Source organism: Chaetodon trifascialis, chromosome 15 (assembly GCF_039877785.1).
Source record: "Chaetodon trifascialis isolate fChaTrf1 chromosome 15, fChaTrf1.hap1, whole genome shotgun sequence".
In the NCBI taxonomy this organism is placed as follows: Eukaryota; Metazoa; Chordata; class Actinopteri; order Chaetodontiformes; family Chaetodontidae; genus Chaetodon; species Chaetodon trifascialis.
Genome location: NC_092070.1, coordinates 7,291,473 through 7,313,054, shown reverse-complemented (window position 1 = coordinate 7,313,054; position 21,582 = coordinate 7,291,473). Strand labels below are relative to the sequence as shown.

General features: G+C 43.6%; 2 protein-coding genes across 5 annotated transcripts; both read left to right on the top strand.

Annotated features, from left to right (window-relative positions):
• Positions 1-1,380: 1,380 nt before the first annotated feature.
• LOC139343675 (prostaglandin E2 receptor EP1 subtype-like) lies at positions 1,381-6,520 on the top strand. Its single transcript, XM_070981430.1, has 3 exons — positions 1,381-1,656; positions 3,052-3,959; positions 5,484-6,520. The coding sequence occupies exons 2-3, from the start codon at positions 3,099-3,101 to the stop codon at positions 5,757-5,759; spliced, it is 1,137 nt and encodes a 378-aa protein (XP_070837531.1). The 5' UTR covers positions 1,381-1,656; positions 3,052-3,098; the 3' UTR covers positions 5,760-6,520.
• Positions 6,521-7,279: 759 nt separating this feature from the next.
• ilf3b (interleukin enhancer binding factor 3b) lies at positions 7,280-20,726 on the top strand. 4 transcript variants are annotated; one of them, XM_070980274.1, is made up of 18 exons: positions 7,280-7,345; positions 8,767-8,857; positions 9,719-9,942; positions 10,054-10,228; positions 10,447-10,591; positions 12,018-12,109; positions 13,240-13,335; positions 14,284-14,395; positions 14,509-14,606; positions 14,771-14,882; positions 15,022-15,135; positions 15,289-15,494; positions 15,631-15,807; positions 15,891-16,172; positions 17,159-17,291; positions 17,445-17,492; positions 19,066-19,485; positions 19,865-20,726. In XM_070980274.1, exons 2-18 carry the CDS (start codon positions 8,855-8,857, stop codon positions 20,002-20,004), a joined length of 2,577 nt encoding a protein of 858 aa, XP_070836375.1. In that variant the 5' UTR covers positions 7,280-7,345; positions 8,767-8,854; the 3' UTR covers positions 20,005-20,726. The 4 variants fall into 4 exon arrangements, with proteins under 4 accessions (XP_070836375.1, XP_070836376.1, XP_070836377.1 ...); XM_070980275.1 differs by lacking the exons at positions 19,066-19,485; positions 19,865-20,726 and adding an exon at positions 18,077-19,037; XM_070980276.1 differs by lacking the exon at positions 12,018-12,109 and having other exon boundaries at positions 7,289-7,345.
• The last annotated feature ends 856 nt before the right edge of the window (positions 20,727-21,582 follow it).

Here is a 21,582-nt window from a genome sequence, read left to right as displayed (position 1 = left end):
TGTTGCAGCTTTTTGTATTTCTACCAAAGAAAATAAGTAGTGTTTTGCTCCTTTCGCCTCAGCTCTGTTCGTATAAAATGCTCCATGATCGGCATGCCCTTTGTTTTGCTTCTTTTGCAGAGGAGACCTGCCTCCTAATTCTAATGGCCTGTCCTGTCAGCAGATCACATTCCTGTCTCTTCTCTTGGGCTCTGTTCCAGTCATTAACACTGAGTTATTCCAGTTGGCCAACACAGGTGTTAATCCTAACCCTCTCCAGGTTTTATAGCACAGAAGATAGACAAGGATGCGTTAACCCCAGCTGCTACTGCTGCAGCTGCACCTGCCTTTAATGGCATGCACCCTTACACTTACGTACCTGTAAGTACGTGCCGACATGCACAGGCGATGTGCAATTTAGTCTTAGATATGTGCCTTTGAAACACATTATCACAACATTGTTTTAATGGCACGTATGTTCCAGTCCTTGCCTCATTGCCAGACAAAGAAGTTTTTCACACAGCTGCAATGTGTGTATTGTGCATTGCGTACGTTAGCACATGGTTTTTTGAGTTTCTACTGTTTGACATAAGGTGTCAGTGAAATAAGAAGACCTCTCACTGGAGGAGGCACTGCAGCCTTTGTATATTCCTCCAGCGTGCTTCTCACAAAATAATACTGAGATTACTAATAATACTGAGACTTTCCCTATTTGAAATTTGCAATGTGCTCTTCCTCCGTGAGGGGAGACCTGGAGCATTACATCCTAATTTCCCTGGCAGCAGTCTGGCCAGTCTTCTGGAGAGCTGGAAAAATCATTTGCAGTCGCAGCTGCAGCTACAGACTGTGACAGAGATGTTTGTAGTGGCGGGAGCACAGCTGGTTTACATTGATGAGAGCTGACCTCAGGGCTGTTGAGCTGGTTCAGATGAGGCTCAGTGGAGCAGGGTAGTGTTTTAATTTCTGCAGAATTAACAAGGGACAGGCAGTAAAAGCGTGTAGGTTCAACTAAGTCCATTCTGCCAGCGCTTACTTTGAAGAGTCTGATCTGGTATTAATCAGTATAGTATAACGAATTTCTGCTTAAGCTGCTGTGATATGAAGTCATGCTTATTTTAGTGAAAAACTACATCACTGCTTGTAAAAGTAAAAGGAGCTGTTTGCTGTTGCCTCCAGCGGATCTGCTCGAAGATTTTCAATTCGGCTTAATATTTAAGCCTCTATATCTCATAATCGTTTGTTGAGGCGGAGTCGGGGGTGAGGCAGCTGCATTTTAAATATTCATATTCCACTCAGGGACTTCTCTGAGTGGCATATTCATTCTGTCCACTCCAGGGAGTCACTGCTGGGAGGAAATTACTGGTTTTCACCAACTGAGACACCCAGAGGACATGCAAGCACGGTGCAGCTCCGCCATATAAAAGCAGCCAGCCGCAGCCAGAGTTACAGAGGACATACTTGTGCAATGTCACAGTGAGGCTGCTTGTTCTGAAACAAGAATTTCAACATAGCAACACAATGAGGAAATACTGCAGGTGAAGACAGGCTCTTACTTTGGAAGAACACAAGAGGACACCAAGAGCAGCCTGGATTACTTTATTTGAAGTAGCTTCAGTTATGAGTAATTGTCAAAATCCAAGTGATCCTGATCATCTCCATGGATTTCTCATCTCAAAGGTAAGGCTGAAAGTCTTTCTTGTAAAGGTAAATACTAGTAAGGCCTGAGGCTATTATACTAATCCACTGCTGTGTTAACTTAGGTTAAAAAAAAATTAAAATTAAAAATTAAAAATTCCAATGTTTTATGCCAGCATGTGGAGTTGGAGTTATTTAAACAATTTGATGTCTGAGCCCACAAAATGTGAGTGTTATAGGGAAAACGCTTCTTTTCTTTGTATGGAGCTTCAGAGGTAATATTTGGCTGTTATCATTATGTGTGTGTCTTTATGTACTATTGTCAGTATGTTTTTTTCAGAATGGCTTCATCAAGTTTTTATCATGCTTATAACAATATATGAATTGGTTTATTCATTATTAAACAACACATAAAATGCACGTAAAATAGAGATTGAAATGAAACTCTAAAAATCATGCTTTGGTAAATAAAGACAATAAATGAAATAAATACATACAAAGAAGTCTTCATAATTCTATCAGCCGGATCAGTGGTTCCTGGCTGTTAGAGGAAGCCCGAGATCTTTGTCTCCACTGATGAGGATCAACACAGCCAATATTGACCATCTGTATGCAAATGAATGCTGAAATGTTTCCCAAGGCCTTGCATGTTTGCATGTTTGCATGCAAGACTTGTGACCGCTTTCACTGCTGCTGCTGCTGCTGCTGCTGCCTGTTAACAGCGCTTTTAGAGGAATGTGTGCAGCAGTGTTCACTGTCAACAGAAACTGTCAGAACTTGTTCAGACTTCCCTCGTGTTGCCTCGTGTGAAGAGCAAATTGAGGCTCTTTGCGCCTCCATCTCACAGAGGGCTAATTTGTTGTGTTTTAAGGTTGAGTCACTTTGTCTTGAGCAGCTTCACCTGCGTGTAGAGCCGATAGTGATTCAATTTCTTATTTGAAGTTGTTGTTTGGGACTGAATGAAAGTTATTAGGTGGAGAAAGGGGGGACATAAAAGGGGGAGGGTATCATAAATTTTCCTCTGTCTGAAAGCAGGGTAGTTTAACTTTACTGTGAGAGTGGGGTAGGGGAGGTGGTTGAGTCTTGGGGTACTTTTGTTTTTTGATTTGATGTTTTTCCATTTAACTGACTAACAATTAGATAAATAGTGTGTCAGGGTTATGTAGTCATTGTGTCGGTTCTCTGACAGACAATCGGACGCACAACTCATCTTATACATAACTTACAATGCCATCTGATTTCATTGGGAGAGGGTCAAAAAGAAAAGAAAAGAAAAGAAAAGAAAAGAAAAGAAAAGAAAAGAAAAGAAAAGAAAAGAAAAGAAAAGAAAAGAAAAAAATGTGAAACAAAAGATTCAACCCCCCTCCTCACCCCAGTCACTTTCATACAGTCCCTCACCAGTCAGCATGCTGATCCAGTCTTGTTTTTCTTTTTCAGTATCTTGTCAACTGGAGAAACCACATCAGGCCCAGAGCCCAGCGGTGATGCTGGAGATGCAGCGCTACAACTCCTCGGGCATCATTGGCCCCTTTCCCCTCTCTAACCAAACCGGCATGGTGCAGGAGCCTGAGGTTGAGGCGCATAATGCCACCCGTCCAGTGAACAACCCCACAGCTGCCGGCCTCACCATGACTCTGGGCATCCTGTTCAACGTGGTGGCCCTCGTTATCCTCGCCAAGGCTTACAACCGCTTCCGCCGGCGGTCAAAAGCCACTTTTCTGCTCTTTGCCAGCTCTCTAGTGGCAACAGACCTGGCTGGACATGTTATCCCTGGAGCCCTTGTACTGAGGAGATACTCAGCAAGCACTGGGTCTGATGCCTTCAGCTTTCGAGGTGACCCTGCGAATCCGGATGCCTCTTGTCTGTTTCTAGGAGGTTGCATGGTGTTTTTTGGCCTGTGCCCTCTATTCCTTGGCTGTGCCATGGCTGCTGAGCGTTGCCTGGGCGTCACCAAGCCTTTGCTGCATGCTCATCTGGTGACCACAGCACGGACAAAGACGGCACTGGCCCTGATCTGGCTGCTGGCTTTATGTGTGGCCTTTCTACCCTTCTTCAGACTGGGTGCCTACACTTACCAGTACCCCGGGACGTGGTGCTTTATCAGGGTGATGGAGGGCACAGAAGCGACAGATCTGGCCTTTGTGATGCTCTTCTCTGGACTGGCTTTGAGCTCTCTGGCCCTGGCCTTTGTATGCAACACCATCAGTGGGATCACGCTAGTGAGAGCCCGGCTAAGGAAAAGGTCCTGCTCCCAGCGCCGCTCTGCCAGGTCCCACGACACTGAGATGGTGGTCCAGCTTGTTGGCATCATGGTCACCTCCTGCATATGCTGGAGCCCTCTGCTGGTGAGTGTTGGGCAAATCATCCAATAGACATTAAATCACATTTTTAAATGGTTTAATATGATAAAATGTCATTACATTGACATTTGAATTGTGTCTGATTTCTCTGTGTTGCATGATGACACAGAAAATTATTTCAAATATTAGGGAATCACAAACCGCTTTAAATACTGCCACAATTTTTTTGGACTTTACAAATATTTGTGTTTTTGAATGTAGATAAACCCTCATAAACATCATATTATCTACTCAGAGAATATTACAAAATTCTCTGCATGGACTCTAAAATTCAAAGCTATGAAACAAATAAACTGTCAAACAACTCAAAATTTACTCATGTCTGCACAGCCTTTGAGTGAAATCTGTGCTTGCTCAAGTCATTAGTTAGCTACAGTACCTCCACCATCGTTTAGATAACAACAGAGCTTTGGTAGATTTTTACAGATCAGCTTTATATACCAAAGGACGAAGTAATCAACAGACCTTTAAACACAGAAACTGTTAAAGATTCATATAATCTGGCTGTGTCACCCACCCATACCTGTGTATGCAGTCTGACTGTAAAAGCTACGAAGGCAAGATGCTCTCAACTTTGTAACACATTGAGTTGTTCAACACAACAGGAAACTTTGAATTTCACAATAATTCCTGCCAACGTAAGTCACACTGCTGATTTTTAAAATGCTGTCACTTCAGAAAATGAACTGATTTTGATGCACATTACTGAGTGCTGACTGGATGTTCTGTCCATGACATTAACATTAGGAGGAGTCTGTTGCTTTCGTAAGATTTGACCTTGCTGGTTCAGCAGCTGCCAAACAATGTCTTAAAACCTCTAGACATGCTGTTTTCCCTTTCTGATTCCTATCTTCAAGGTCAGAAAAGTCATCTTATGATCTGTCTCATGTTCATATATTCAGTATCTCCTTGTTTCGGCTCGTTATTGGAGCTACATGATGTTTACATGGAGTGAAATGTTCAAACCCAAAACCCTGTTATTACTATTGCTGCCCCATTCTATCAAATTGAAATATTCTACATGTCATATAAACATGTTCTCAAATTTAAGACTGACATTTTTGGTGTCTTTTGGGAGCTTTAGGATCTCCACCTCAAATTGAAACAAAGTTCTGTGGGTTTGAACATGTCAGGCTGCGCATCATGAGTCTGTCTTAACTAGATCAGTGAAGTTTAATGGGTTAAACAGTAGCTATTATTGTGTTTTGTACATGTAAGCAAACTTTTATGCACACAAAGGAAAAGAAGGGACTTTTAAAGATTCTTAGTTAATTGCATAGATACAACAACATTTGTTTTTCCATTATTTTTCCTATATTTCGAGCTCTGTAGTGCTTTTTTAATGCAATTATAACATGTTTGTTGTGAGTAATTTGCAGTAAAGTACAACCAAAACAGAACTATCTCTTTATTGCAGTAAATAATAAAGACAACAGTTTACTTGTATATTTGTTAGTAAGGTTTTAATGGATTGTACAGAATGAGCCTAATGCTGTTTCCCTCTTTCAGGTCTTTGGGCTGATGTCAGCCTCACGGTCCTACAGCGGCACCCTGAGCAGTGACAGAAACACTTACAGGGGCCTGATGGTAACAGGTGTCAGGATGGCAACCTGTAACCAGATCCTGGACCCGTGGGTCTACATCCTGCTGCGGCGCGCCATCCTCAGGAAGATCTACCGCATCACCAAAAAGCAGGCCAGTTTCAAGGGAAGCACGTTCCGCTCCGTTCGCTGGGATGTCAGCTCCTTTCAGAACTCTGAGAAAAACAGTGTTAATAAGATTTAATGGGACTTAGAAAGTTAGAAACTGGACACGTTTGCTGTCGCTTTTCAAAAGTCACCTGCCAGCAGGATCACGACTGAGCCCAGCAGTGTGTCACCTGGATTATAATTCAGTGTTATAAGGTCCCAGTGAAAGAGTTTTCTCTCTTGGCTGGTTGGTGTGTATGAAGTATTATGTGTCGAGATCCAAAGTGGCTAAAAAAGGATTTGAAATATCACTGACCAGCTAATGATAACATTTGGGTTGTTGTATGTATGAGTATGTACTTATAAACTGCTCATAGTGTTTATCAGAATGCAACATAGCCCATGTTGCATTCTAGACTTGTTTGCACAGAACGTGTTTGCATGAGAGTCTGTCCTCTATGAGAGCAGATGTAATAAAAAATGATTTTGTCAGTAGGTGTATGATGTGTAAGCTTTTTTGAAGACTGCATCTAGTCTTAAAACAGACATCTCAACTCAAAAATATGGTCTGCAAATGTGTTGTTTTTGTTGTCTGACATAATGTAAAAGTCAATGACTTGTGTAAATGCTCACATAAGAGAGCTAACGAAAAGGCTGTGCTTTTACCTCAGCTTGAAGATGTGAAAAACACCCTGTGTGTGTCCAATGTAGCGCTGTGAAACGAATGTGAACGCGTGTCTTTAACCTGCGTTTGTGAATGTATCTACAGTATCTTCCTGGGGACCGATGTGAAGCTATGTGTTGCAAAAGGGAATGCGAGATTGCATAGGCTAATAAATGATTATCTGTTCATGTTTCATATGACTCTGTTTTGTAATTGATGTCATACTTTTATAACTTTGCCAAGATAATGTTTCTGATATTCAGCTGACTGAGAAAGGAAAGGCACTCTTGTATCTAATCTGTCACAGCTTTGGGACACAGCTGGCCTGGCCCTGTCCTAAAGTAATAAAATCCATTGATCAACATCTCTAAATCTCACTAATTAAAAAGTTATATCTGGTTTGATTCCATCACAAAACCAAAGTGCAGATTTTGGGTCAACACACACACAAAAATGACTTGTTGTCTTGATGCAAAGTCTCATTCGGTGATGTAGATTCATCTGTGTTAGTTCTTTGCAGTTCCCTAACAACACACAACAGACCTAGCTTTAAAGCTGCCAGTGATTCTCCATACAAGATTTTCAGAGCTTCTGAAGCAAGTGATCACTCCACTGTGGTTAAAATATGCAGTATCATTATTGTTGAGAGGTCAAATGCATTCGCAGAGTAGCTCTCGACACATGTTGGAAATAAGAATAACCTGATGCGGTATAATGGTTATAGCTACCAGTGCCATGATGGTGCTTTAATCGATATTATTCTCAAGGCGAGACACAATGAACAGTGAATCAATCAGCCAGCTGTTGATGGGAGACAGTTCCAATTCAAAGGCACCATTATTGGCCACGCCCCTGTCTCAGGAACCCCTTTTCTCTGATTGGCTGCAATTGCCGTCACATGTAACTTCTGTCCAATGAGCATAATGGTTTTTCATATCGTGGGCGTTTCCGTTAGCACTCCTGCCGCCGAGACCTGGAGCTAGCGTGCAGTACCGTCCGCTTGCACGGAGGATACAACGGTGAGTAAGAAAAATGTATCATTTCATACCTTAACATAAAGGCAGTACGTATTAGGTGGCCTCTTGACGTTAAGAGAAATAACAAAGCGTGTTGGTTTATTCAAGCGTGTTTATTTGTATGTGTTTTGAGAATAAGTCCATTTGGCTTTGTTAGGCTAAGCTAACCCGCTAAATGCTAACTGTGGCTGAGCATTCAATGGGGTCTCGGTCTTGTCTCCTCGACCATTTTGGTGTCTGATGGCAACACACCAACATCCAAATACAAACACACATTTTCCGTGAAGTGTTTCCAGTCTGTTTAGTTATTCAGTTGACAAGCATGATAGGTAGGTGTTGTCTTTTGTGTTTTGATGCTCCGTGAGCATGTTGGCACGGCGCAGCGTTAAACGATGGGTGATCCGTTTTTTGTGTGTGGAGGTTAGCTAACTGTTAGCCAGTCAGGCACTGCACTGAATTAAAATGGCGTCTGTTTTTAAATTCCCCTGATGGAGATGCGAGGTTTGGGTCCCACAGCTGCGGCTGGACTACTTCTTAATAACTCGCCCGTCCTCCGGAAATAAAGTTTAGACTTCTTGTAAATGCAAGTTTAACAGGTGCAACGCAAGTTTGTAGCTCTTTGATTGGTGCCTCATTTCAGTAACCTGTTGACATGTGACGAAGGAGCGCAGCTCGTTATAGTTTCGCATCATTTGCCTTTACAGCAACCGAAGTCGACACCACTTCTGTAATGCTGTGAATGATCTTGAAAAGTTTGCTCTGGAGTATGCGAGCACAGTGGGCGTGTCACCATACATGAATGCGATGTGCTGCCTGGCCGCTCAGGCTCACTGTTTCACCCTGATCACATCACTTCGATGCAGTTACACAGTAGCAGTCATACTCAAATCATTTAAAGCACCACGGATGAACAGCCAGTCATCCGTGAAGGAACTTGGGTTGACGTCTACTCAGAAGATCAACCATTTCTAGAAGCGCTGCTCTCATTTAACTGTGTGTTATGGAACAAAATGCATTTCAAGGTCATGCTTTTGCCTACTAGAAATCTGAATGTCTGCATCTTGCTTGAAGTTAAGATACCTTACCGTGAACAGCATTTCTGCATGTGAAAGCAGGCATTGTGTTTAGTCCCTGAGACATTTGCTGCTGTGCCAACAATGCTCCTCTGTTGCTGCAGCTGGTGACCCTGACACTGACTGTGTTTTACCCCCTTCAGTGGTATCAGCCTCAGGAAGACTTACCAACGTATTTCAAATCAACAGGCATCCCTTAAAGTCAGATATGTGTGCCTTCCATCCATCCTTTGTGCAACAAGTTTAGTTGTCTGTGGTCTGCAGATAAGCACAACTTGGTTTGAACTGGATCGTTTGAATGCTGTCTTACTGTTACGTTGTGTCAATGTGTGCATGTCCTCCCCCTTATAGAGACGGACTGCAACGTTGCTGCAGAGAAGCCCTTTTTTAACACTGTCATTCACTGGATATAGGAGTCACCACGGCCTCGAGAATAACAATGGTAATGATTTAATTTCAGTCTCTATTTGAAATTATGCATCTCTGCGTTGTGTGTTTTCATGTCTGACAACCAGTAGGCAGCCAAAGCACAGAACACACTGGCCTTTTTGTTAAATGTCACTGTTAACAGGACAAATAAATGTGTCACATCTAATTTAAGTCACAGGACTGGTGCCAGCTTTTTGTTACTCCAGTCTGCCTGGGGCTTTAGGAACACATGCTGCAGCTTCCACATCACCGCTCGCCTCTAAATTGGCTCTGGCTGCCTGTGCATACACTCGGCTTGTGTAATCGCTGGTGTTAGAAGCTTGGCCTAGACATGAGGCCTTGTTGTTCAGTTTTTTAATTAATCAAAGACTAGAGAGTGACAAAGAAAGTAGATCTTTTAATCTTGATAAATGCTTGTTCCAGGCCTGTCCCGTAAAGCAGGATTAATGAAGTTAGTTGAATAACTGATCTGAATCGAACCTGGAACATTTTCAAACCTGCAGCATGAACCGAAGTTCAAAGAGCCGCTCTGGGTTTTGTTTGGTCCAGTGATCGAGGTAACTCAGTAACCCTGCTTCTTGCGCCCTTCGTCTGTACTATAAATAGTAATGATCCGTTGTTTTAATTCTCCCGGCTCAACTCACCATGAGGTGTTGATGCATTGTCAAAAGTTGATGTCAGGTTTTGCTGTGGCCCATAACTGAGTTCATAACATCCCTCCTGGATGCTTCTGTCATTCACTAAGGCCGCGATCTCACAATATAAAGTATATTTTGGAGTGTGACTTGTTTGTTCCTACCTACAATGAATTATTCAGCGTAAACGTCCCCGCTATTTGTTCTTAATTAACAATCTTGCATATTTTCGCCCCTAGCCTCCCCCCATGCGCCACCGCTCCATGCGTGTCTTCATGAACGATGACCGCCATGTCATGGCCAAACACTCAGTAATCTACCCAACTCAGGAGGAACTGGAAAGTGTACAGAACATGGTATCTCACACAGAGCGGGCCCTCAAGGCCGTCTCCGACTGGCTGGATAAACAGGAGAAGGGAACCTCCAAGTCCGACTCCGATAGTACAGACACTGATAAGGACAGGTGAGGCGATGTCATGTTCAAGCTGGTACGAAAGTAGTCACTTTTTCAAACCAACTTTCACTTAATGTGTTTCTCGTACTTCTCCCATGTATGTGCTGTGTGTGGTGATAGTGAGCACAAAGATCAGGCCACCCGCTCCCTGCGTGGCGTAATGAGGGTGGGTCTGGTTGCCAAGGGCCTGCTACTGAAGGGGGACCTCGACCTGGAGCTGGTGCTCCTCTGTAAGGACAAACCTACCATCAGTCTGCTGAAGAAAGTGTCTGAAAATCTTGTCACACAGCTCAAGGTGAGAATGTGGCTCAGCTATTTCAGTGCACTGAACAATGTGAGAACATTTTTGTCATGATACTGGTTTATGAGCCGATACAGATATTGATATTAAAGCTTGTGTTATTCACAGTTTTTATTACGACAGGTTGTCGGCCAAACAATTGATTCATTGAGAAAATAATCTTCAGCAGTGACCTTGTCTGTGTCAAATCTTAAACACTTGCTCATCCTCAGGCGACAGAAGACAAGTATGTGGTGACCCAGCACATCCGTGAAGCCAGTATTGTCATCAAGAACACCAAGGAACCCCCTCTCACCCTCACCATTCACCTGACATCCCCTTTGGTTCGTGAGGAGATGGAGAGGGCTGCTGCTGGAGGTAAGCTCTTACACGGGGGGCTCGAATGTTTTTCACTGGCGCCTCCTCTCCAGCAGGGAGGCCAGGCAGGCAACCAGGCTAGAGAGATATTGTTTATTGGGCCTTCAATGGAGCTAGGGGACAAGAAGGCACTGTCACATAATGAAACTGCGCTATGCTTATAGCTCTCTAGACACTCTCGTAGTTCCATGTAATGTAATTGTACATTTTTGATGGCCCAATATACAGTATAGGGCAGGTAGTTTTCTGACTTCTGAAGACATGGCTTTCTCTTCCCCCTTAATGATCAAGGTCAGCAACGAAATGAAGGCTTACTGAGAATTTAACCAAATACAAAAACAGAGACCACTTTGTTTGCATGTGTTTTATCATTGATGATGAACGGTTTGCATTGCAGCAAAAATGAGTAGCAAAACATGTGGTGAAACTCTTTGTTGACCCAACAGTGGGCTATTGACTGTCTCTGATGTTCCTAAACAGGGAAGGCTCGGCCCAACAGATAACGACAAGTGACACTTGGATTCTGCATGTTTGTCCAACTACGCTCAGAATCCGGGGCACCCGCCCCAGCTGTTAGGGAGCGATAGACCAAAGCATCCTGAATGTGTTTGTAGTCATTCAGCTTACTTGTAGTGATACGAGGACAAAGTGAGAATTCCAGTAGTGGACGTTCTTTGAGAGTGCTCGACAGGAGTGAGGCTCTCCGTTTCAGCCGGTGTTGAACCTTGACCTTATCTGTAGCCCCGTGCTCACAGTGATGCCCAGTTTGGGTCTCTCTCTCTCTTTTTTTTTTTAAACTTTATTTTAATTTTTTTAAAGCCATCAGTTTTGCTGCAGTGTGGACTTGTTTTGATACCCACTTTTTGTGCATCTGATAACTTCTGCCTGTGGTTCCAATTCTGATTCTCTCTGTCAAGCCTTCTAGTTTGTCAATTTTTAGGGACGCTGGACCTTTGACCAACTGGCCGCTCTCTGTCTCGGAAGGGGCAAAGTGCAGTGTACCCAGTATAGGGGCAAAGGGGAGGGGCTCTGCCTCCTGTTAAGGCCACAAAAAGAAAAGCAGACCTTTTCTAAGCACTGAAGCATCCATTAAGGCAACCATGCATAGACAACCTCCCATTTGATTCAACCAATTTTTATGTCAGGGCTTTTTTTAATGTATGTTATTTTTTACTAAATCAAGTTAAAATCTACTTCACAATGCTGTCGTTCTGGCGGGTTTTGAGTGTAATCACGTGTGCCGGGCCATGCAAAGGCATATGACCTGGGAGGTTGAGAGCGTGTGGTGGTTCTGCAGTGGAGGGGTCCCCCTCCCCTTCCCCCTCCTGCCTGTGGTTTGGGAAGGCTGCCTGTGTTCCCCCTGGCCGGCTGACAGAACTCCCCTTGGTCAAACTGTACCTTGTCTTCTTATTCCACCTGCCAATAGAATCGCTTTCAGTCAACGATCCCCCGGATGTTCTGGACAGGCAGAAATGCCTAACTGCCTTGGCGTCTCTCCGCCACGCTAAGTGGTTCCAGGTTTGGATCTTGTCTTTATTTGTCTCTAAAACAGAAGTAGTTTTGAGTTCTGCTGTTTGTTCTTTCGTCTTTTATTTGGGCGTTCCATGTGTTTTTTCTTTATTTACTCTTTTTGAAGTGTACTTCCTGTAGTAATACTTGATGATCTGGATGTTTGTTTCTTAGGAAACCTTTGTCATTACACTGTTGTAGAGTTGCTTTGCTCACTTAACAGGTTCTACTGCAGTGCCATTTTTAAAAGAAGTCCAATGCTGCTTTTTAGTCCCCGAATTCCTTACTCTCCCTCACAGCTGCTTAACTCAATCAGCAAAACCAAATTTGGGACTAATACACCATGTATCCAGGTGCAATATTTCTATAATGTCAGTGTTGGTGTGAGTGAGTTGTTGTTGTTTTCACATTTATGCTACTTGCAGAGCACTTTCTGCTGCTCCATTCTGTAGTTTTGAAGAGAAAATGTTTTTTGTAGTGGACCGTGTTAATAATTCATTACAGTATTGTGGCCTGTGTCATCTTTGGCTTCCACACTATAGCAATCAGTGCTCCATCTCTGCAGCTTTTGTAGAGTATGTGGCCTCAACTTTTCCTGCTCTCTGGCTGTTACTGTTACTCTGTGTGCCACAAAATCAACAGGAATATTGCACCTTTTAGTTCTTTTTTCACTCTCACTCACTATTACTCTATTCAACGACAATGCACACCCTGTTTTAAATAGTTGAAGTAGTTCACTGTTCTCACATTAGAGCTGGTATTAACTTCAAGGTAGCTTTACTTACATGTTTCTTCCTGAACCTTAATTCATATGCATGTCTTTCCCCACAAACAGAAATGCTTTATGTCTAATAACAACACCATCAATCATGTTGGCTATTGACTTACCACCATGAATGTGAATGATCATACGCAGGCTCTTCCAACAAAGTGATCAAGCATTATTCTATCATCCGATATTTCCAGACATTTCCATAATGACAAAGCTAAGCTGTTATAGTCTGTGTGGCTTCGTTTTTATTTCCTTTCATTTATTTGGACGTTTATGTTGCTTTAGGCCTCACGTAGTCTTCCTCTTTGACTAAGGCTGCTTGTCCTCCTCATGCCCCTCCCACCCCCCTCCCCGCTTGTGTCCCCAGGCCAGAGCCAACGGGCTGCGCTCCTGTGTCATCGTCATCCGGATCCTACGGGACCTGTGTGCCCGGGTCCCCACGTGGGCCCCTCTTCGTGGCTGGGTGAGTGAGAGCCTCCTTGAAACTAGGGATGTCCCCGATGATTAACCTGAGATTTAAACTTAGACTAGTCGACTAGTCAAACGATTCAACGTGAGTGCTGGAGCCTCGGCTGCAACGTATTCCCTGCGGGCTTTTGCGCTCCGTCAAAGCACATCCACTGACAGCGTTTGCATTTGACAGGCTCAGATTGTCCTGTAGTGTCTTATAGTGCTTAACAACATTATGGAAAGAGTGAGGTTCTTCATGCTTAATAGAAAAAGCAGCTATATTGCTCTTGCAAAAGCCACCAGACGCCACTTACAGAAGCTAATGTTATTATTTAAGGCACACAGACACAAAATAAAGCTCACCAAAACCACCTTGGTTTATCTTTTCCTCCTGCTGTTATAACCACTGCCACCAACTCGGGTTTGTTCAAAATATACCCAAATGTGCTGAACCGGGAAAAGTTCTGTAGAGCAGGAATGTTTTCTCATCAATCTCTTAATTATTTCTTCTTAGTTGTTATTTTCTCCAGACATGGTGACAGAAGATATTTGAATATGTCAGTACAAGCACAAGATGACAGGAACCCTGCTGTGCGTTATGAACACATTGTCCTGTAATTTAAATGTGTACATTAATAAAGCAATGATTATAGGTTTGATCAAGTAGTTTTTCTGATGCTCACTAACGAGGGTAGCAACGATTAACGAAAAAGTTGACTAATCGGGCACATCCCTACCCAAAACAGCTTTGATATACCAAAGTATTTGTAAGCTTTGGTGATGTGTGTGGCTCCTGACAACTGTTAGGAAGTAGTTTTTATGCCAACGACGAGAAAGGCACCGCCATCACAGTTGTTAAATTGCAGAGATACTAACGCGGTGACCTACAATCTCTCTGTGCGAGCGACTGAGCTTATAAATAGCATCCTCAGACAGTCTCCCTCTCTCTCCTGCTTTGCAGCCGCTGGAGCTGATCTGTGAGAAAGCCATTGGCACGGGGAACCGGCCCATGGGGGCAGGAGAAGCTCTGCGCAGAGTTTTAGAGTGTCTGGCTTCAGGAATCCTCATGGCGGGTATGTATGTGGGGACTCCTCTCCAAATGCTGTTTAACTGTTATCTGTGCTTCATTTAGGAGTTCAGCTTGTTTCCTGCTCTCTAAACTGAATCTTAAACTGTTGTATTGTAGATGGTGCTGGAATCTCTGATCCATGTGAGAAGGAGGCCACAGATGCTATTGGTCATTTGGACCACCAGCAGAGAGAAGACATCACAACAAGTGCACAGGTGAGTACGATAAGTGTGTGTGTGTGTGTGTGTGTGTGTGTGTGTGTGTGTGTGTGTGTGTGTGTGTGTGTGTGTGTGTGTGTGTGTGTGTGTGTGTGTGTGTGTGTGTGTGTATTCATAGTTTAGTGAAAGTGAAATTGACACCCCCTCTGTTCTCTGTGCAGCATGCCTTAAGACTGTCAGCTTTTGGACAGCTTCACAAAGTGCTTGGGATGGACCCCCTTCCCTCTAAGATGCCCAAGAAACCTCGTAGCGAGACTCCTATTGATTACACAGGTAAGCCTGGCTAGCTCACCTGTGAGATTCAAGCAGTCCACACTTGTCACTGTAAATACTGCTGGTCATTTTTTAGGGTTATGCACTAAGGTGTCTTGTATGCTCCTGTGGCAAATTGTTGTGTGTGTCTGTGATGCAGTACAAATCCCACCCAGTACGGCGTACGCCCCACCAATGAAAAGGCCCATTGAGGAAGAGGAGGGAACGGATGACAAGAGTCCAAATAAGAAGAAGAAAAAACTGCAGAAGAAATGTAAGTGTTCTTTTAGTGTGTGTATTTGTTGAAACTTATTTAAAAGAGTAGACCATTAATAACCTGTAGAAAATAAATCAATAGATGAACTGATATTTGCAGCCCCGCAAAATGTGAAGTCTGTTTCTTACTGCATGTTGTGCTGTTCACCAGCTCCAGAGGAAAAGGCTGAGCCCCCCCAGGCTATGAACGCTCTGATGAGGCTCAATCAGCTGAAGCCAGGTCTCCAGTACAAACTGGTGTCTCAGACTGGCCCAGTTCATGTTCCGGTCTTCACGATGGCTGTAGAAGTGGACGGAACGACCTTCGAGGCTTCTGGTCCATCCAAACGCACTGCCAAGCTGCATGTAGCTGTAAAGGTGCGCACAGCGTTCACAGGGAACATCTCAAGTAGATAATCCGTTTTGATTTCACCTCAACTGTGCAGTTTTTCCCTGTAATTTAATTTTTATTTGACATTTCCCTAAACCACAATGAAACTGTGGACAAGTGCAGGTCCTCCAGGACATGGGCCTGCCTACAGGAGTAGAAGTAAAGACTGCCGAGCCGGTAAAATCAGAAGAGGCGGTAGCAGCTGCCACCGTGGAAGAATTGAAGCCAGTCGTCACACCCGTTGAAACCACCACTGCTGCCACTGGAACAGCCACTGCAGACGCCACTGATGCTGTAGAGGTAGGAAGCTGCTCTCTGTGTGACGATCATTTGCAAGAAGCTGAGTTTTTTTTTGTTTGCTAACAATCTCTCCTTCCTCTCAGACTGCTCGCCAACAGGGACCAATCCTGACGAAGCATGGCAAGAACCCCGTGATGGAGCTGAATGAGAAGCGGCGCGGCCTGAAGTATGAGCTCATCTCAGAGACCGGCGGCAGCCACGACAAACGCTTCGTCATGGAGGTGGAGATCGACGGCCAGAAATTTCAGGGGACGGGATCCAATAAGAAGGTGGCGAAGGCCTACGCTGCCCTGGCTGCTTTAGAATGGCTCTTCCGTGAGGGCTCTGTGGCCGAGGCCACGAAAAAGAAGAAGGGACCACCGATGGTGAGCGCCCACTGACACTGAATGAAAGGTGGATTTGTTTAAAGTCCAGGCTCAAATCAATGTCAGAGTGAGATTAAATTGATCATTTTGAAAGGTTTGTATCAAACATGATACAGTAGGTAATCTTTCTGTAAATTCATAAATCATCATCATTCTTCATTTCATGTTTTAAATCTTTTGTATTCATACACTGATGAGATTATTTAAAGGTGTAACATGTAAGAATTTTATTTTAAAATGTTCCAAAATGAGCAGAAATGATCAACAGAAAGGGAATCAATAACAGTTCCTACGTTATTTCAAAGACGTCTATATATTGTGGTGCAGTTACCTACTGTCGTTAGCATGCTAACCAGCTAGACCCAGCCTGTCCTGTCTCAAAAGAAACTCAGAAAATGATAAAATGAAATATTCTTGCACCTATTTTCTTTATTACACAGAAAAATGCGGCCGTCTGCTGTCTGAATTCAAGTTTCTCTAAGATGAGCTTAATTGGCAAGTTGAGTCATTCTGAAATGCCCCATGGGCTGAGACACATTAGGAGATTTATTATTCCCACAAAGTAACAGTAACCGAAAGGGCCTATATTATTGTTGTTGTATTGTGTGTCTGGCCACAGTTATAAAGCGGTTGCGGCAGGTATAACATAGCGGTGGGTCATCATGTAATACGCCGTGTTGAAGTTGTGAACAGTTTCATCTCCAGAGCCAAACAGCACAATTCAGCAGGTTTTCCTACCTTATACTTGCTATAGTCTACCTACCGGTATGTCGTTATGTCTTTCTTTTTTTTTTTTTTTTTTTCGGATGTTTGATGTGATTAGACAAGTTGATTGGTGAAATGTCAACTCTGGGCTTGCATGTTATCACTGAAATTAATCATAAGGTTGTAGTATTTTAAAACTTCATGGTCGTTTGTTATTTGATGTGACAGGCTGAAATTAGTGTGGATGAGAAGTACAAATAACACGTTTGTTTCTTCTTCAGCACACTCCGGGCTTCGGCATGATGGGAGCCTCTGGAGTCGGAGACGCAGCTACACCCAGGGGCAGAGGGAGAGGAGGGCGAGGGCGAGGAAGGGGCAGGGGCTTCAATAATGGTGGAGGCTACGGCCAAGGAGGTAAACACACACTTTGACTGTAAATAAAATTGAATTGAAATTGAATTGAATTGACTGCAGCAGACACACTGTGTGTGCTGGTAAAAAGTAGACATGCTTAACATGATTGGCAGGGTGTCCAAGCATCTTATTCAATGTGTGTCACCCCCCCAGGTGGATTTGGAACATATGGTTACGGGAACAGCGCTAACTCCGGATACAGTGAGTATTCATTTGACCCATTATAGTCCCAGTTTGAGTCTTAGTCTTTGTCTGGGCTGCAGTTAAGCTTTCATTTATCATGTGAGAAAACCAAACTGTGTGAGCATAGATGTGTCCTGGAGCAGGAAGGTGCATCGAGCCAGGACTGTGGAAAGAATAACACTTCTTACCTGTGTTTTAACTACATAACCAGGAAATGCAGCCCGCTATAGAAAACGGTTTCATTCCAGAGCAAACAACAAACAAGACCTCATGATAAAACATGTTGGGATGTTCCCAGTTCAACGATTTTACATTTCTCTGCTTTAAGCCACAGGATTCAATCTGTTTTTGACAAGCCCCCCCGTTCTTATGAAAACCCCTTCTCTTCCCTCTGGCAGCCTGTTCTGAGGACTGACCTACCTGAGCGTGACAGGAGCAGAGAAATCTAAAAAAAGAGAAAAAAACCCAACAACTCAATTTAACCACAATCTGACCAAATGAGTCGTTCAGCTGCCACATTTATGGCAGTAAAAAAAACAAACAATCCAAATAAATCTAATTTTGATATTTTTTTCCCTTCTCTGCCCTGTCTCACTCTTTAGGTGACTTTGTCTCAGACTGCTATGGCTACCACGAGTTTGCGACATAGATCTTCCCCAGTCTTAGAAAATCAAAAACAGTCCTGTAGAGAGGATAAAAGTGGACAAAATACACAATAGTGTTCCAGCAGCATCATGAACTCCCTTCGCCACCAAGTCCACAACCCTGGGAATACAGTGACAACAACCCCTCCGCCCTGTCTTGCCAATCCACTTTTCATGTCCTGACACCTCGGGGAGACGATCTGCCACTGCATGCATGTAGCCATAAGTCACCTTCTGTTCTCTCTGCTTGCTGTGGATGTACCTGCACACACGGACCTCCCCGAACCGCAGGGCCGATTTACTGTAGATTGCCTCCATGTGTGGGACCGGGGGACGGGGCTTCGTTTCCGTTCACTTGGATCGTGGTTAAGCGAAGGCCTGTGGGAACCTGGACAGCATACTTCCTGTTGGACTGTTGTCAAGACTGCAACAGCCTGGTTTTGTTCTCAGTCTCCATACTGTTTACTTAGATGGCAATACCAAGAAAACACTTTCATTCTAATGCCTTTCTGTCACTTCCAATCATGATGAAGCTGTTTTTTTATTTCCTGTTTTGCTTTTGAAAAATGGTCGCCTTGTTTATGTGAAGCTGCTGTTTCTGTGTCATATCAGCAACACTGTTAAGTCTTGGCTACACTGAATGCATGATGGTCTTACTTTTATTCGGTACTTGCAGTATTCCATGTGTTACAGCATTAGGCGTTGATGAACTGAGGCTGTTGGCAGAACATCTGATGTATGTTTGGGAAGGGAAGACTTCTTGCTCTGGCTGTTTTTTTTATATGTTTTGTTTTTTTAATAAATGTGACATCACCATTCATTACTGTGTTACTCCAGGGTCTGAATTAATGTCTGAGTACACGATGAGAATGTATTGCACAGAGCCCACTGTTAAAATATATCAAGTTCTGCCCATGTTAAGACTGTGCCATGCTGTTATTCCCCAGATTACTACAACAATGGTGGTACAAATGGAGGAGCCGGGGCGGCGAGCAGCCCATCAGGTGGCGCTCCAGCCAGCACGGCGCCAGGATCAGCACAGGGCTCCTATGGTTCATACTACCAGAATGATGGAGCCTACACTGCCACTTCTGCAGCCAAACCCCCCAAAAAGAAACCCCCCATGCACAAGGGAGGGAAGCCACCCTTTCCCGGTCCCCCCGGGGCAAACACAGGATCTGCAGGGGGGTACCAATCCAGCAGCCCCACGGGGCAGGCCTCCTATAACCAGTACGGCCAGGGCTACGGGCAGGGAAAGAAGAGTTTCAACCAGAGCCAGGGGGGGGCGGGCGGATACTCGTACAGCACTGCCTACCCGAGCCAGGTGACGGGGGGTGCTGGAGGTAGCCAAGACTACAGTTATGAAGGTGAGTTAAGGGGAGTTTCTGAAATCATTTTGACTGACATGTGGCACTCAGTGTAAACGGCCTGTCTACCTTCAGACAGGCAGAGTATGTGGTGAGGGAGGACAGACAGGTTCACTGCTGATAGGCTGAGCATATGACTGTGCTTTGGTGCCGATGAGAACAAGAGGCTGCTAAACTAAATACTTGGATGACTTGTGCTTACTGGGAGGTGTTTGTGGGAAAGATCTCGTAAGAAAGCTCAGCCAACAAGTTCTCAATATCAACCTATGTGTCAATGTTGTTTTCACAGCTTGTTTCTGCTGCAAGTGGCACAAAAAAGAAATTAAGATTTATACCTTTCTGGAAGTTTGTTTCACTAATTATCACACTTTCCTTGTAGGCTTCAACAATCAGTCCAACTACAACTCACAGGGAGGAGGTGGAGGAGGCTCCCAGGGCTTTGGCACCAACCACTCTCAGTATCACAGCCCAGTGGGTTACGGCAGGGGAGACGGCAGCATGAATTACCAGTACAGATAGACTGTGTCGCTCCGTCTGTGAGTCGTTGGCACCAAGCACCCCGCATCATTGTCTCAAGCCAAAGAAAGTGATAGACGGCTTGCCTGTGCTCTCTGCCTTCTCCATGTTTGCTTTTAATGTGCTTTTTGGGTTTCTATGTGGCACACGTGGGCACAAAACAAGATGTCTGGACTTTGTACGTGTCAGAGCAGAGTTTTGGCTGAATTTAGTGATGAGTCTCAGTGGTCTGTTCATTGCTTGGTCCTGTGTTTTTAGGTTTTCCTTCTGTTTTTTTTTTTTTTATTCATCTCTATCAGTCCTCATCTCCATCACTAAATATTGAAGGCTGATGCTACAAATTACTCTCACTAGCTCTGACTTGGTTTCCTTTCTTATAAAGAGTTGTGTGGTGACAGCGTTTTTTTTTTCTTTTTTCTTCTCATGTGAAAATAGTAAAATCTTGTAGTTTAAACTACAAAGGTTGTTGTATTTTTTGTATCAGTTCCCTTGATCAGAATAGCCTATTCTTTTGAGCATTGCTTGTAATTTTGGCTTATTTTGTAATAGTGTAATAGTTATTTTAATAAATGGTTTTTGAGATTACTGGCAGATACACCTCTGATGTTATATCCATGTCTCTGCTCAATGTAGCTTTTTGATTGGGTGGGATTTGTTCCTGTTAATGTAAACAAATGTTTTTATTAATAAATTATTTCTATTTTGAATAGAGGTATTAATAACAGTTTTGGCTCAAGTATCATGTATTTGTACCAATGTTAACGACCGGGTAGACTTTTTAAATTACTTGACTAGTAAAAACTCACCAGCCAGAGATTTTTCACAACCTGACAAACCAAAACTTTTTCTTATTAATGGCCTACAACTGATCTATAAAGCTTTGGTAAATTACTTTAAACAATGATTAAAACCACTGATTACAGCATAGATCATTTATTAGAAAGGGGTACAGTATGTGACTGACATGAGCTCTGAAATGAGGTACATTTTACAGCATTTGGTTTCATACAGAAATCAGTTCAATTTACTTTGATCTTTGATGGCTATTAAATTAGGCTTTCCAGAGGATGAATGTAATAAGTTATGAACTCAAGTACAATTTTAAGGTACTTGAGGTCGCTGTACTATTTCCACTCCACTTCATGTAGGAGGCAAATCTTGTCCTTTTTACTCAATTGCATTTAGCTAACAGCTACACAGTATATACCATATAACAGTATGTCGTTAAAATTAGCCCCGTATCCAGCAGCTGCAGCGCTAATGATGTCTGAATATTAGTGCATCAATAATCATATTCCAATTATAGAATATTCTGAAATAGCCATTTTGCACAACAAGTGATTTTCGGTACTTTTTCGACACTTTCTTTGGTACTTTTGTGTAACAGGCTCCTGCAGATCAGTCTCTACTGGCCAGTGCTCTGTTGTTTGCTGTGGTCTGCGGGGGTGGTGGCATCGAGGCTGCTGAGGAAGGCCAGCTCTGAGGTCGGGCTGGAACTGGGCAACCTGGAGTCAGTGATGGAGAGGAGGATGAAGGACAAGATCAAAGCCATCCTGGAAAACCCCCTCTCAGCCCCTCGGC

What these genes read in the sequence shown, in the direction of transcription:
- LOC139343675 (XM_070981430.1), top strand. Translation starts at nt 3,099, where the DNA reads ATGCTGGAGATGCAGCGCTACAACTCCTCGGGCATCATTGGCCCCTTT. An exon ending in TATGCTGGAGCCCTCTGCTG is followed by an intron (nt 3,960 to 5,483) that starts GTGAGTGTTGGG and finishes TCCCTCTTTCAG; the next exon opens with GTCTTTGGGCTGATGTCAGC.
- ilf3b (XM_070980274.1), top strand. An exon ending in ATCTTGTCACACAGCTCAAG is followed by an intron (nt 10,229 to 10,446) that starts GTGAGAATGTGG and finishes GCTCATCCTCAG; the next exon opens with GCGACAGAAGACAAGTATGT. An exon ending in GCCACGCTAAGTGGTTCCAG is followed by an intron (nt 12,110 to 13,239) that starts GTTTGGATCTTG and finishes TTGTGTCCCCAG; the next exon opens with GCCAGAGCCAACGGGCTGCG.